Raw genomic sequence first — 13,732 nt, forward strand, 5'->3', positions numbered from 1 at the left:
CAGGGGGTGTGGGTTCGATCCACAGATAAACAAAAAATAAATTAAAAAATTTTTAAATAAAGACAGCCAAATTCAAGCAGAAAGAGTAAAAACGTTACAGACGGCAGCCTCACTAGATTTGACTTCTATCCCTGTAACTCATTATGTGTGTTATCTAAACCCCTAGCATAATAGTTTCTCTTTTTTAAAAATAAGAACATTTATGAAGCATCTCTAACTGGCCTGTTGTCAACTTTAACCATACATGTGGGTGTGCAAATGTCAGAGAGAGAGTGCAAGCCTGAGCAAGTGAGCGGACTAAGCCTGAGCATGTTGCAGTTCCCTGGCAGTCTAGTGGTTAGGACTCAGGCCTGGGTTCCATCCCTGGTCTGGGGACTAAGATCCCACAAGGCATGGAGCATGGCCAAAAACACAGAACCTGAGTACACTGAAAACCAGCACACTTTATTAGTCATCTCTCTGCAGTGACAAACAGGAAGGAGAGAAGGCAGGGGGAGAAACAGGGTTTATATGTCCCAGGGAAAATAAAGAAGGGAGAGATAAGAACAGTAGTGGGAAGAAATATTAGAATGAGTACAGAGGAGAAAAGATTTCCAGGGGGAATGAAACTAAAAGAGGAAAAGCATTTACTAGAAAGCACACAGGAGGGAAGCAAAGAGGGAAATGGAAAGAATGGTTAGACGGAAAACAGGGAAGCCAAAGAAATGGCTCTGCTGCTGAGCACACCTCCTGAACGGAACCCCGACAACTGGTAGGTCCCCTGGACGGGATGCGTCTTGTGGGAAATCAGCAGTAAAATCAACCACACTCGAGACTCAGAAGAGCAGGGCTGCCAGCAGCGGCAGCTACAGCAGGGGCGACTCAAGGCCCGGCACAGCTTCTGTTCCCACCCAGCGACTGAGCAGACATCTATTCTCAGGGTGATGCTATTCTCCAACCAGGCCTCGAGGTCCTTTTTTAATAAAGTTTTCTTAGAGCATTTTTAGGTTTCCAGAATAATTGAGCAGAAATTACAGAGAGCTCCCACATGCTCTATCACGTGTGCCCCCATTTCCCTTATCACTGCTGCTGCTACGTTGCATCAGTCGTGTGCGACCCCGCAGACGGCAGCCCACCAGGCTCCCCCGTCCCTGGGATTCTCCAGGCAAGAACACGGGAGTGGGCTGCCACTGCCTTCTCCAATGCATGAAAGTGAAAAGTGAAAGTGAAGTCGCTCAGTCGTCTCCGACTCTTAGCGACCCCATGGACTGCAGCCCACCAGGCTCCTCCGTCCATGGGATTCTCCAGGCAAGAGGACTGGAGTGGGTGCCATCGCCTTCTCCCTTACTACTTATTCTTTCTAAAATTTACTTATTTGTGGCCGTGCGGGGTCCTCGTTGCTGTGCAAGGGCTTCCTCTGCTTGCGGCGTGCTGGCTTCTCAGTGAGGGGGTCTCTCTTGTGGTGGAGCTCGGGCTGCAGGGTGCGTGGGGTTCGGTAGCTGTGAGACGTGAGTCTGGTAGGTGCAGCCCCGGGCTCGGGAGCACAGGCTCAGTAACTGTGGCTCTCGGGCTTAGCTGCTCGCCTCATGTGGGATCTTCCTGCACCAGGAATCGAACCCGTGTCCCCTGCGTTGGCAGGTGGATTCTTAACCACTGGAACACCAGGGAAGCCCCTATTAATATCTTTTCCTTTCTTTTTTTTGGCTGTGCCACATGGCATGTGGGATTTTATTTCCCAGAGATCAAACCCCTGGTGCATTGAAAGTACAGAGTCTTAACCACAGGACCACCAGAAACACTGCCTTAAGTGAAGCATGTCTGTTACAAGTGGCGAGCCAGCACTGATACAGTATTATTAACGGAAGTCCACAGTTCTCCTGAAGGTTCACTCTCTCTCTTGCATAACCTATGGATACTGACAGACGTGTAATGACGTCTATCCACCATTAGGTGGCGGTAGAGTAAAGAACTCGCCAGCCAACGCAGGAGACAGGCGAGCGTTCGATCCCTGGGTCCTGAAGGTCCCCTGGAGGAGGGAATGGCAACCCACTCCCGCATCTTGCTTGGAGAATCCCACGGACAGAGGAGTCTGGCGAACAACAGTGCACAGGGTCGCAGAGTCGGACACGGCTGAAGTACACACCATTACGGCCTCATACTGCCGTAAAGACCCCCTGCCTCTGGTACACTGGTCTTACTTCTCCAAGGCCTTGCCTTTTGTAGAATATCATTTGGTTGGAATACTATATGTGCAAGTCTCTGGGTTCTTACTTTCTACCTAGAATCATGAGATAAACAGTGACTTACTGGTTAAAAGAATTTTTTTTTTTTTTAGTTGAAAGAATTTTAAGCATCAGGAAACAAGCAGGAGATTTTCATTTCTTTCGTCAGCCCTGACAGCCATTTCATAGGCCCTTAGAGTGACTAAGGGGAGAGAAAAGGTGGGTGTCTCCTCTCCACCGTCTCTGTGCTGGATGGAGGGTCCCTTCTTCGGGACCAGCCAGCAAGCATCATCCTTTCTGCTGACCCCCTTTCAGTGGCGATGAATCACTGCAATGAATATTACTAAGTCTGCGTGTTTGTAAGTTGAGGGACCCTTCATCTGAAGTCCTGGAAAGCATCGTAGGTCTGTTCACATCATCCCCAGCTCTGGATCTGAGCGTTCAAAGAAGGAGTTGCTCCCCAGATCACAACTTGCCTTCCACAATGGCAGATCCAGAGGGGCTGCTCTGACCCAGACCTGCTATTACTTCTCGGCCCTCAGAACCCCAGTGGCTATTCTGGCCTAGCCGGTTGCACCTGCTTGAAACCCAGTGTAGGAAGAAAATCCCCTGGGGCGTGGCGACCACGTTTTCCAAGTGAAAAAAAACAAGACACGTGAGGGGCTGACACACGAGAACAGGGCAGAACATTTCAAATCAGGGCCTGTTGTGATCACCTGAGGTAACAGCTCACAGAGAAGGCGGAGGGGCCCTCCTCACACGTACTCTGTGGTTTTGGAGACCCACGACCACAGGGAGACTCACACAAGGAAGGGACTGAGCATCTTTGCTTTTTTAAAAAGTTATCTTTGGCTGTGCCAGGTCTTCGCTGTTGCACGCGGGCTTTCTCCGGGTGCGGTGAGCACGTCTCCTCTCCAGTCGTGAGGGGCTGCTCTCGTCATGGAGCGTGGGCTCCAGAGCACAGGCCAGTAGCTGCAGCGTGCGGGCTTAGATGCCTCCCGGCATGTGGAATCTCCGCACCAGGGATGGAACCCACGTCCCCTGCACTGGCGGGTGGATTCTTAGCCAGTGGACCACCAGGGAAGTCCTGGGCCTCTTTGCTTTTACTCAACACAGAAGAGGGCTGAATGATAGGGAAACATTTTCCTTTGCAGACACGGGTCATGGTGGATACATGTCATGAGTGAGATGCCTCTTATCAGAGTCAGTTCTACTTGAAGAACTGTACCAACTATCACAACCAAACTGCACATGACCCTCAGGAATCCTAATCTGAGCGGCTCCTGATGACTTTCATAATATAAGAGCTCAAGCAAATAAACTTTTCCATCTTTGCGTGCCAATGTGAAGTGGGCCTTTCTTTCAGCCCTTCTGAAATCCCATGCAGTACCTCTTGCTTGGATCTGGTCTTGAAGAAGTCCCTTTCAAACACCCCTTTCTGGGCGAAGACGGTCGGATGCAGCAGTGAGTAGGCGTTTCCCTCTTCGCCGTAACTCCTCCTGTCGCTCACTCGGCGAATTAGGGGGGCGGGAAGATCCGACCGAATGGTTGGAACGCCATATGTGGGGTAACCTAGGACATCAATCGAGGGGGGAAACAGACATTCTAAATATAGCAGCTGCCACTGAGCACTGGAAACGCGGCCAGTCCAAACCGACGTGTGCTGTGAGTGCCAAATGCACACTTTCAAGGGTTCAGTTAGTTCCCAAAGGAAGAATGTGAAGCATTTAACTAGTCATCTTATATTGATTCCTCGTTGAGATGGCGATGCTTTGGAGATACATATCGTGTATTACATGTACATACAATAGTACAAATATGTACCCTTTAAAAGAACACTTTTGGCTGCTCCCTGTGGCTCTCAGGGTCTTAGCTCCCTAACCAGGTGTTGAACCTGGGCCACAGCTGTGAAAGCGCTGAGTCCTGGCCACTGGGCTGCCAGGGGATTCCCAATATACTATTAGAGTTAATTGCACTTGCTTCTTTTTCTTAATGTGGCTACTAAAAAATTTTAAATACATATGACGACAACTGTATTTCTGTTGGACAGGACTGTTCCACAGAGAACAGCAAGATCCCATCACAACAGAATGTAAAGTGTGTCTATGAAATCCAGTAAAGAAAAACATGTAAATCCTTAATCATGGCCTTACTCCAAAAAAGGGATCTTGACCAACATAAAAAGCCCTTCTAAATAACCAGCACTCATCGTGACTGGTACTGAGATTTCGCGGTCTATGAGTTGAATTGCATCCTCCCCAGACTTATGGTAAAGTCCTAACCCTAGCACCTCAAGAGGTGGCCTTATTTGGAAATAGGGTCACTGCAGGAATAATTAAAATGCGGTCATACTGGAGAAGGATGGACCCTGAGTCCAACACACCTGGAGTTCTTACAAAAAGGGGACGCGGGGGCACAGACCCTCACACGGGAGAAAACCACATGAAGATGGAGGCAGAGGCTGGGGTGACGCAGCAGAAAGCGAGCAGCACCCGAGACTGCCAACAAGCACCCAGCAGCCAGGAGGGGCCTGGAGAAGAGGCCCTCACACCTCAGAAGGGAGCCAGCCCGACAACACCCTGATCTCAGGCTTCCAGCCATCGTGGAGTCATGAATTTCTCTTTTTTAATTAATTTTTCTTGCAACGCAGCCGCTGCACCACACCGTGTTAGCTTCTACTGCACCAGCACAGTGGATCTGAGCGGCGGCCTACACAGGAAGGGAATCCAAAAGAGATGATCCGTTTCTGCAGTTTAACCAGTCTGTGGTATTTGTTGGACAGCCCCGGCAGATTAACAGATGGAGAATGAAGACGAAGGAACTGTTCTCGGACAGCTCCTCAAGTATTTGAGGGAAAGTCTGTTTTTCGCTGAGAATCCCTTGATTTAAGTCTCCCACCACTTGGGACTCCCCTGTGGTCCAGTGGTTAACACTCCAGGCTCGCAATGTGGGGGCATCAGTTTGATCCCTGGTCAGGAAACTAAGATCCCACATGCTTCATGGTGCAGCCAAAAAGAAAAGTCTGAACTATGACAATATCTAACATTCGGGGTTCTGAGCTATAATGGTTTCAATTTCATTAGCACAGAGAGAATCGTTTCACTTGGGTCACCATGAACACTAACTCAATTCAGCCTCTATCTAGTAAGCCCCCCTGGGTGCTTAGAACAGAGTTGAATGAAAGTCCTCGGCTTTGAGAAAGCTGGAGTCTAATGGAGGCTGGGGACAGCCGAGGACAGACCCTTCCGCGTTTGCTGCTCCTTTTAAAACACAGCATATAAGGTGACAAGCTTACAAGTCGAAGGAACAGCGCCTACAACCGCGCTGATCTCGGAAGAAGTCGTCTTGTAGTGATTAGAAACTTTATCGCCTGGCCTCAGGAGTGTCCGCAGAGTCTTTTCTGAGCTCCCTGGTTCTTTTAAGACAATGTCTTCAGGCTTCAACAGAAGAGTTGGTTCAGATTCTTCTATATTAGCCTCAGCAGGGTTTGCACAATCCGGTTTTCTACCTTCAAACAAAGAGGGAAACGGGGAAAATGTACCGGACAAAGTTACAGCCCAGGGCTGGCCCTGTAGCAAGGTGAGTTTTCGCCGTTAGTCTCTTCTTGCTGGTGGAAAGGGAGGCTGAGCTGGCGCACACTTCACTGACAGCAGAGCTCGCTCTGGAAGCACAAGCTCGCACAGCAGCAAACGTGAACAACGTCTAGTATTTCTGTTCACCACTCCGCTCATTTCACGCTAGAATAAAGCCTAAGTCTGAAACACCAAAAGAAAACAGAAAACACTGTTTCTTCCCTCGTTTTTAAAATCAGAGCTCATTTTCACATTTGACTTGAACACAGGACTACCAGAGCTGCTCTAGGACTATGCCCTGGGAAAGGCAAGAGGTGTACTCGGAGCTGCACACGCCACACAAACACGGGCTGGCGGCGGGGGGACGCCACGCACTGCGACATCTGCAGACGCGAGGAGGACTCGCTGTGCGCGCCCCGTGCCGTAAATGGCCCCTCCAAGTCAGCGAGCAAGACAAAACCCCGGTGCGGCTGCCGCGCCCAGACTCGGCCTCTCCCGCAGCCCCCTGGAGGCGGCCGCGCGGCCGAGGGCTCCGCCCGGACGCGGCGACCCCGGGCCGGAAGTGCGCCGCCGGCGCCAGGGCCGCGCGCCGCCCGCGGGGAGGCGCCGAGGGGCGGGGCCGGCCGGGACCGGAAGACGCCTGAGGCCCCTCCCTCCCGCCGCCCCTGCGGCCGCGGCCCCGGAAGCGTGGGGCCCAGGGTTCCGGGCCCTCTAATCGGCCCCTCGCGCCGCTCCTCCTCAAGGCCGAAGTGGGAACAAGGAGGACAGGCTTTTAGAAAACTCCCAGGACGCCAGCTCCTTGAAGAACTCAACCCCTTTTCTCCAGCCGACAGCGCGGGGACAGACCATGCCTGAGCCCCTGCTGACTGCCCCTTCAGCCACTATCTTAGAAGAAGAGGAGAGAGGGAAAGCCCAAAGCCTCCGCTGAAAAGGGCTGCTGAAGTCAGGACCCCAAACCAGGAACGATGTGAAGAACCATCTGGTTTGAAAACAGGCTTCAGCTTTCCCCACTACTTATGAGCTGTGCCAAGAAAGAGACGACTGTCAGCCTCTGCTTGTTTCTGAGAGGACTAGGGTAGAGCTGTTTTCTGTAAGAAGCTTCATTAGGTAGAAAAGATCTTCCTGCTCTCAGTGTGTAGAGTAGAAAAGCCGTCCCAGAAACTGGTAAGGGCACCCATCCTCAATAAAGCCCAAAATGTGGCATTGGCTTTGCAAAAATAAAAGTGAAAACTTCTTAGAGGGAGAGAAATTCCAAGAGGAGATAAAAATGCAAACAACCTTTTAAAAGGTAATCACCTCTAATAATCCAGACTTGAAAATTAAAGCAAACGAGGTGTCATTATATAACAACTAAATTACCAGAATGTTTGAAATAACACTCAATGGTAGCTAGATTGGAGTAAGACCTTCTCACAGTCGACGGATAAAATTGCAAATTGGTACAGTCATTGAAAAAGGCAAAATGAAAATAGTTACTTCCGGGATGAAAATGACATTCATAAGAAATGAGATAAAATTAGAAACAGAAAGCTTTCTGAAAGATGATAATGGTTATGTGGTCACTCATATTACTCTTGAAATATTTGGAAATAACCTAAGTTTTAGAGAGTGAGGAAATGGTTTAGTAATTTACAATACATCAGTGAGAAGGAACTGAAAAATGAAGTTTACAGAAATCATGAAAGTATCTCTGTTCCATAGAAATTTGAGACCTAAGTTCTTTTTAAGCCAAATAAAAATGGTACATTCACTGTGATTTTAGCTATTTTAAAATATTTCCATACACACATACACAAATGTATTCCAACATATATCTATATGTGGTTAGTGATTCAGGAAGATATTGTGTAAACATTAAAATGTTTGAAAAAAAGTCAAGATTAGGGTTGTCCTTTTCTTAAAAAATGTAAAAGATCAAATTCTATTTTACAGTTGACTTTTCCAGGGAAAGGAAGCTAATTTCTCTAAGAATATGGCTTTCAAACATCTTTCTTAGCAACTCTCTTTCATATTTTGGGCTTTTGTGTAAATTGCTTTGCTCATAATTATTTTCTTTTAAGTAAGTAATACCTAGTTCCAAACTCAAGAGATAGGAAAACATAGACTGTCCCTTAGCAACCTATCCCTACCTCACCTCCCCAGAAATAATAAATGTTATCAAATTCTTTCCTGTCCTTCCACAGATACTCTATGCATGAAAAAGAAAATAAATATGTATATATGTGCAAATTTTTAAACATATTAAAGTTGACAAGAGTTGAACTCCCAGGACAAAGAAAACATGAAAGTACATTTAAGAATTTAGCAAACCTTCAAAAATTAAATACCTTTAATGAGGACCCTCTCTTCATACTCTTTAAGGGGGGTTTTATCTTTCCAGGTAAGAAAATTCGCAAATTCAAGGTAGTTAATCAGCCCATCTTTGTCCACATCACAGTATTCAAATAGCTGGTCCAGGAGCTTCTCGTCTAAGTGCAAGCTGGCCTGGTCACATGCTTCCTGAAGCTCAGCTTTGTCTATCACCCCATCTCCCTTCTGTTGGACACAAAGCAAGAAAAGGGGACGTGAGCACTGTCTTCAAGAACAGGGTGGGCAATGTCTGTCATTTCCCTTGAGAAAAAAAAAACATCTATCACATAAATTCCAAGAATCTGTCTTATTTTTCACATAAGAGTCAGACTTTAAGCGAGATTGGTCCTCATTGTGTCCATCTGATACGTGCCCAGTATTTCAACCCTTTGTCTTAGTATCTTGGTCTTTAAATCGTGCTGCCTACACTGTGGGAACAGGCCCACGCAGGATCCGTGCTTGACATTTCATTTGACCAGCATTGTATACTTCCCACAACTTCCTACAACTTTCCATGCTTCAAAAGCTTTGAAAACCTCTGGTGTTCCAACTGGGCAGCCCTTGATCCTCCACGCCACTGCCTGATAAAGAGGAGAAGGTCGGAAGTGGCTGCAGGCCAAGCACAGAGAGGTGGGTTCAAAGACAGCTGCCTCTGGGGAAGTCCCTGGCGGTACAGTGAGCAGTTAAGACTCCACGCTTCTTCCACTGAAGGGAACATGGGTTCAATTCCTGGTCAAGGATCTAAGATCCCGCTGCACTCTAGCTATTAACAGTCCACTGGGCGAGAGGGGAAGTTTCCACCCGTTTCAGACGACAGTTAAAGACAGAAGCACTTAAGGTGAGCTGCAAAGCAGGAAAGGGAAATTTAGAAAGGCTGTGGGCAGAACTGGCTGATTCTCTTAGAGGGGTGAGGACCTGGAGCACGGGATGCTTGTTAAGGAGGAATGGCCAGAGCGGGGCGTCTTGCCACTCAGCCCTGCTGCAGCCTGTCAGGCCCGCCTTAAATCCACCCTTGCCGACTGTGAAAGGTCCAAGCCTCCCTGCCGGCTGCCACAAGGGAGCTTTGCCCTCTAGAGAGACTTCCCTGAGACAGATCAACTCCCAAGGGAAACCATGAGTGACTCACTGACTAGCATTCGGCTCCTAGGCCCAGAGTTGGAGTCACAACGCTGACAAAGGAAATCCCTTGGAAAATGAGAAACTGACCCAGTGAATTCCAGATGAATTCTAGATAAATTTCTGCAGCCAGACACACAGGCCTGGATAATGTTCCTAACCCTCCTGTTGAAACAGAATTAGGATGTAAAATATATTATCTTGGCAGGGAGCTGTAATGTCCTGGATAAAGCAGACTGTTTTATGAAATTCTCTGCCACGTGCCCAAGTCAACAAAAAAATGCAGACCCCACAGTCCTAACAGAAAAGCAATGGGGGGACGAGGGGGTTGGCTGTTGATCCAAGCTAAAATAGATTGGCTGTTGATCAAGCTAAAATAGGTTGGCTGTTGATCCAAGCTAAAATAGGTGGTGGCAATAATGAAAATAAATGCTTCTTGCTCACCAGGGACAGAGCCACTCTGTCTTTGCATCCTTTATTTCTCCCTCCTCCACACCCAAAACCCAGCTTTTCTAAGGTGGACGTTGATGTGAGCTAAAGTCTCCTCACATGGACACAGTCCTACACGTGGACATCACCAGACGGTCAACACCGAAATCAGATTGATTATATCCTTTGCAGCCAAAGATGGAGAAGCTGTATACAGTCAGCAAAAACAAGGACCTTGACTAGGTGTGAGCCAAAGTCCTCGCGTCCCCAGGGGGACTAAGGCCACAGGTGTCTGTGCAACTTCAGGGCGCAGGGACTCAAACTGCTATGGCTTCACAGGCTGTGGGTGCCAAAGCTGCCATCCCACCCAGTCTCCAACAAGCAGAGGTGCCAGGAATCGCTGGTGGGCTTAGCAGGGCTTGTTCAAAGTGGAGAAGGAAGGCTCATGGTGTATCATTTCTGCGGCTTCCACTGCTGGATGCGTCATTGTGTTGCTGCTCTCCATACCCATCTGGGGAATGTTCCAGCGCTTCTGACCAGCAGCCACGTGGAGACAAGCTAGGACCTTTGGGGCCTCACAGCTCTCAAGACCGCTTTGAACTGCAAGTCTCTATGAATAACGGCTTCATGAACCTGAAACCCAGGGTCCTCACTGGTCTGCTGTGGCTCTCAACCTCAGTGAGAGCTATGAAGGACAAAGACAAGCAGTCACTCTCCTCGGTGGGTGGACTGCTGCTGCTGCTAAGTCGCTTCAGTCGTGTCCGACTCTGTGCGACCCCATGGACTGCAGCCTATCAGGCTCCTCCATCCATGGCGTTTTCCAGGCAAGAGCACTGGAGTGGGGCGCCATCGCCTTCTCCATCGGTGGGTGGAACTCAAGTTTATTTTCATGGTTCCAGCCAGCACTCCCCCTGATGAGCCTGTATGTATTTTACTGACTCTTGAATTGTTGCCAGTGGCCTGTCAGTTTGGTTTCCACATGGAAAACGACAGATTGGAAATTAAAGACGTCTCTTTTCGAGTCTATGGGCCAACAGAGGAATGGATAAAGAGGCTATGGTACATATGGTCAATGGGATATCACTCAGGAACAGAAAAGAACAAAATAATGGCATGTTTGTAGCAACATGGATGGACCTAGCGACGGTCACACTGAGTGAAGTGAATCAGACACGGAAAGACACACATCTCATACCACTTCTGTGTGGGATCTGAAAAACGGAGGAGGCACAAATGAACTCATTTACAAAACAGAAGTAGAGTGAAGGATGTAGGACACAGACTTCTGGTCCAGGGGACGGCGGCAAAGAGGCAAACGGGGACGGAGAATGGCGTCTAACGGTCTGTGTGTGCTGAGTCGCTTCTGTCACGTCTGCTCTTTGTGACCCTGCGGACTGTAGCCCGCCAGCCCCCACTGTCCAGGCAAGAATACTGGAGGGGGTTGGCATGCCCTCCTCCAAGGGTCTTCCCGATCCAGGGATCGAACCTGCGTCTGCTACTATATCTGACATAGGGAACTGATGAAGACCTACTGCATAGCGCAGGGAACTCTACCCAGTCCTCTGTGCTGGCCATGTGGAAAAGAATCGAAAAACAAGTGGATATATGTGTATGCATACCTGATGCACTTTGCTGTACACCTGAAGCTACCACATGATAAATCAACTCTACTCCAATAAAAATTTTTTTAAAAGAAAACCATGGAAACAAATAGCTGCTGAGTGAACCATCCAAGTAATTCATACAGCTGCCCACGATAAAGGTCCATCCTCCTGTAAGGATGGCTGGGATCAAGCTTCAGATGGAGCCTGAACCACCCAGGGGGCCACCATCACTGCCGGGATCCGTCCTTGCCTCAGACACGGCAGGACAGTTACCATCAGACCGGGCAACAAGTAAAGCCACCGGCCTGAGCAGAGGCTGCCACCACTTGCCGACCTCGCGACGCCACGAGGCACTGCCCCGCGCTCCAGCCACACTGACGTGAGCCTGTGTCCCCCCTCCCAGAGCTGCTGGCGGCGCCTGTCGCTGCTGACACGTCTTCAAGTTATGGAGTCGCTATTTCAGGCCAGCGAGCCAGCTCCAGTCACAGAAGCACGAGTGCATGGAGAGCATCTGAGTCATGCCCTCTGCCTTCGGCCCATTTCCAGCCTGGCGGTGGCACCACTTAGAGCACAGAGGCTCCTCAGCACTGAGCCGTCAGTCCAGGCACTCAAAGAGCCCTCCCTGCCCCCAGGCACCCACTGCTGCCTGGTTTCTGAGCCTTGGGACCGCCTTCTCCAAGCCATCTCCCTTCCTCCCCAGCTCCTAGCTCACACATCTGAGTAGACCACTGTTGTCACTGACGGAACTGTTCCTGAAAGGAATCTTCCCATCTCAGCTACTTCCTGGATAATAATTAGAATAAAAGGAGCTGGAATTACACAGACAAATTCTGAAAATCTAAGACTCTGCTGGGACCATTCTTGGACATGAGTCTTTTTTTTTTCTTTATTTTCCCTTCTAGATTTTACATCCCCTGAGTAAAAAGCCTGCACATTATCTGGAATAATATTTGATGTACTATGAGTGTTCAGCAAATAACAGAATTAATCCTCTAAGCCAAGAAGATTCACTTAGGAAATCACAGTTTATTTGTTCTGTTTTGTTTTGCTTTTCAATTAAATTAAATCTGGGCACTCAACAGTATAAGATTTAAACAATCAAAAAGCACCTACAACTGTCCCAGGAAGACCCCCATCTTATTACCCTTACAGAAGAAGGCTCCTCAAGGACCCTGAGCACTTGCTGTGCATGTTAACAGTTAACTATTTAAAAGGTGTATCAGCATTAAATAATTCTCAGTAATTTTCTCCCTGCTTAATTTACTTTTATCATAAGGGATGTGCCTGGTGGTTCACTAAGATAATCAACAGCTATTAAGATGATCGTCTTGCCTATAATTACATCTAAAATGAAGAATTTCCAGAAAGGAGCGCATCCTGCCAGTTTCCTTATTCACGTCACTACCGCGTGGGTTTCTCCAGTGTCATCTCTGTAGATACTTGGAGTTGAATAAAGTTAAAAATATACTTGTTCAGAAATGAAACAGTGCCATTTGCAAAGATGTGGATGGACCTAGAGATGTCATACAGAGTGAAGTAAGTCAGAGAGAGGAAAACAAATACTGTACAATCTCACTTTTATGTGGAGTCTAGAAAAATGGCGCAGATGAGCTTATTTGCAAAGCAGACGTATAGACACAGACACAGAGGACAAACGTATCGACACCAAGAGGGGAAGCGGGGGATGAATTGGGAGATTGAGATCAACACATTTACACTATTGATACCATGGATAAAATAGGTAACTAATGAGAACCTACTGTGTAGCACAGGGAACTCTACTCAGTGCTTTGTGGTGACCTAAATGGGAAGGAAATCCAAAAAGGAAGGGATGTATGTATAATATACATATTATATTAATAGCTGATTCACTTTGCTATACAGCAGAAACTAACACAACATTGTAAAACAACTATACTGCAAGAAAAATTTTAAAAAAATATATAAAATACTTGTTTTCACATATATCTAATTCTAAAGAATACTTTTCAAATTACCTGTAAATAGCAATCAGACTTTATTAAAAATCAGAGAAACAGTTGAATACTTTCTTTAAACACAACTTTATGAGAAATGTTGCTGATGGCTGGCATTTGTCCCAACATAATTAGTATAAACTTAGATGAGATATTTAACCCATGTTTTATTCATCAGTAGATCACAGACACACAGACCCTCTAATCTAAAATAAAATGAATGGGCTTAAAACGAACTAGCCAAAGAGTGATCAAGATATTTTTATAAGGTAAAAAGTGAGAAGTGTCACTTTGCTAAAACTGTACTCGACATCAGAAGGGAGAGAAGAATATCATCTTTTCCCTTTGAGATGAACTAAAATCATTCTGATCTTTCTTCTGTCAAGATGATGATGCATTACATCATCGTAGGTTTCTTTATGAGCTTTTATTTGTCTGTTTTAGACTAATTCTAAAATGGTTTTAAGGCTGCCTAGAAAAATAAG

At 47.3% G+C, this 13,732-nt stretch overlaps 1 protein-coding gene across 2 annotated transcripts in view; it reads right to left on the minus strand.

Annotated features, from left to right (window-relative positions):
• Positions 1-13,732, minus strand: part of EFHB (EF-hand domain family member B) — a 59,516-nt gene that overhangs the window by 694 nt on the left and 45,090 nt on the right. Inside the window, exons 10-12 of one of the 2 annotated variants that reach the window (XM_069582469.1) lie at positions 8,101-8,308; positions 5,497-5,709; positions 3,592-3,773 (exon numbers count right to left, since the gene is read on the minus strand). In XM_069582469.1, the coding sequence (XP_069438570.1) occupies positions 3,592-3,773; positions 5,497-5,709; positions 8,101-8,308 (603 nt within the window). The remainder of the gene's footprint in view (positions 1-3,591; positions 3,774-5,496; positions 5,710-8,100; positions 8,309-13,732) is intronic. The other variant, XM_069582479.1, reaches the window with a different exon arrangement.

Source organism: Ovis canadensis, chromosome 1 (assembly GCF_042477335.2).
Source record: "Ovis canadensis isolate MfBH-ARS-UI-01 breed Bighorn chromosome 1, ARS-UI_OviCan_v2, whole genome shotgun sequence".
NCBI lineage: Eukaryota > Metazoa > Chordata > Mammalia > Artiodactyla > Bovidae > Ovis > Ovis canadensis.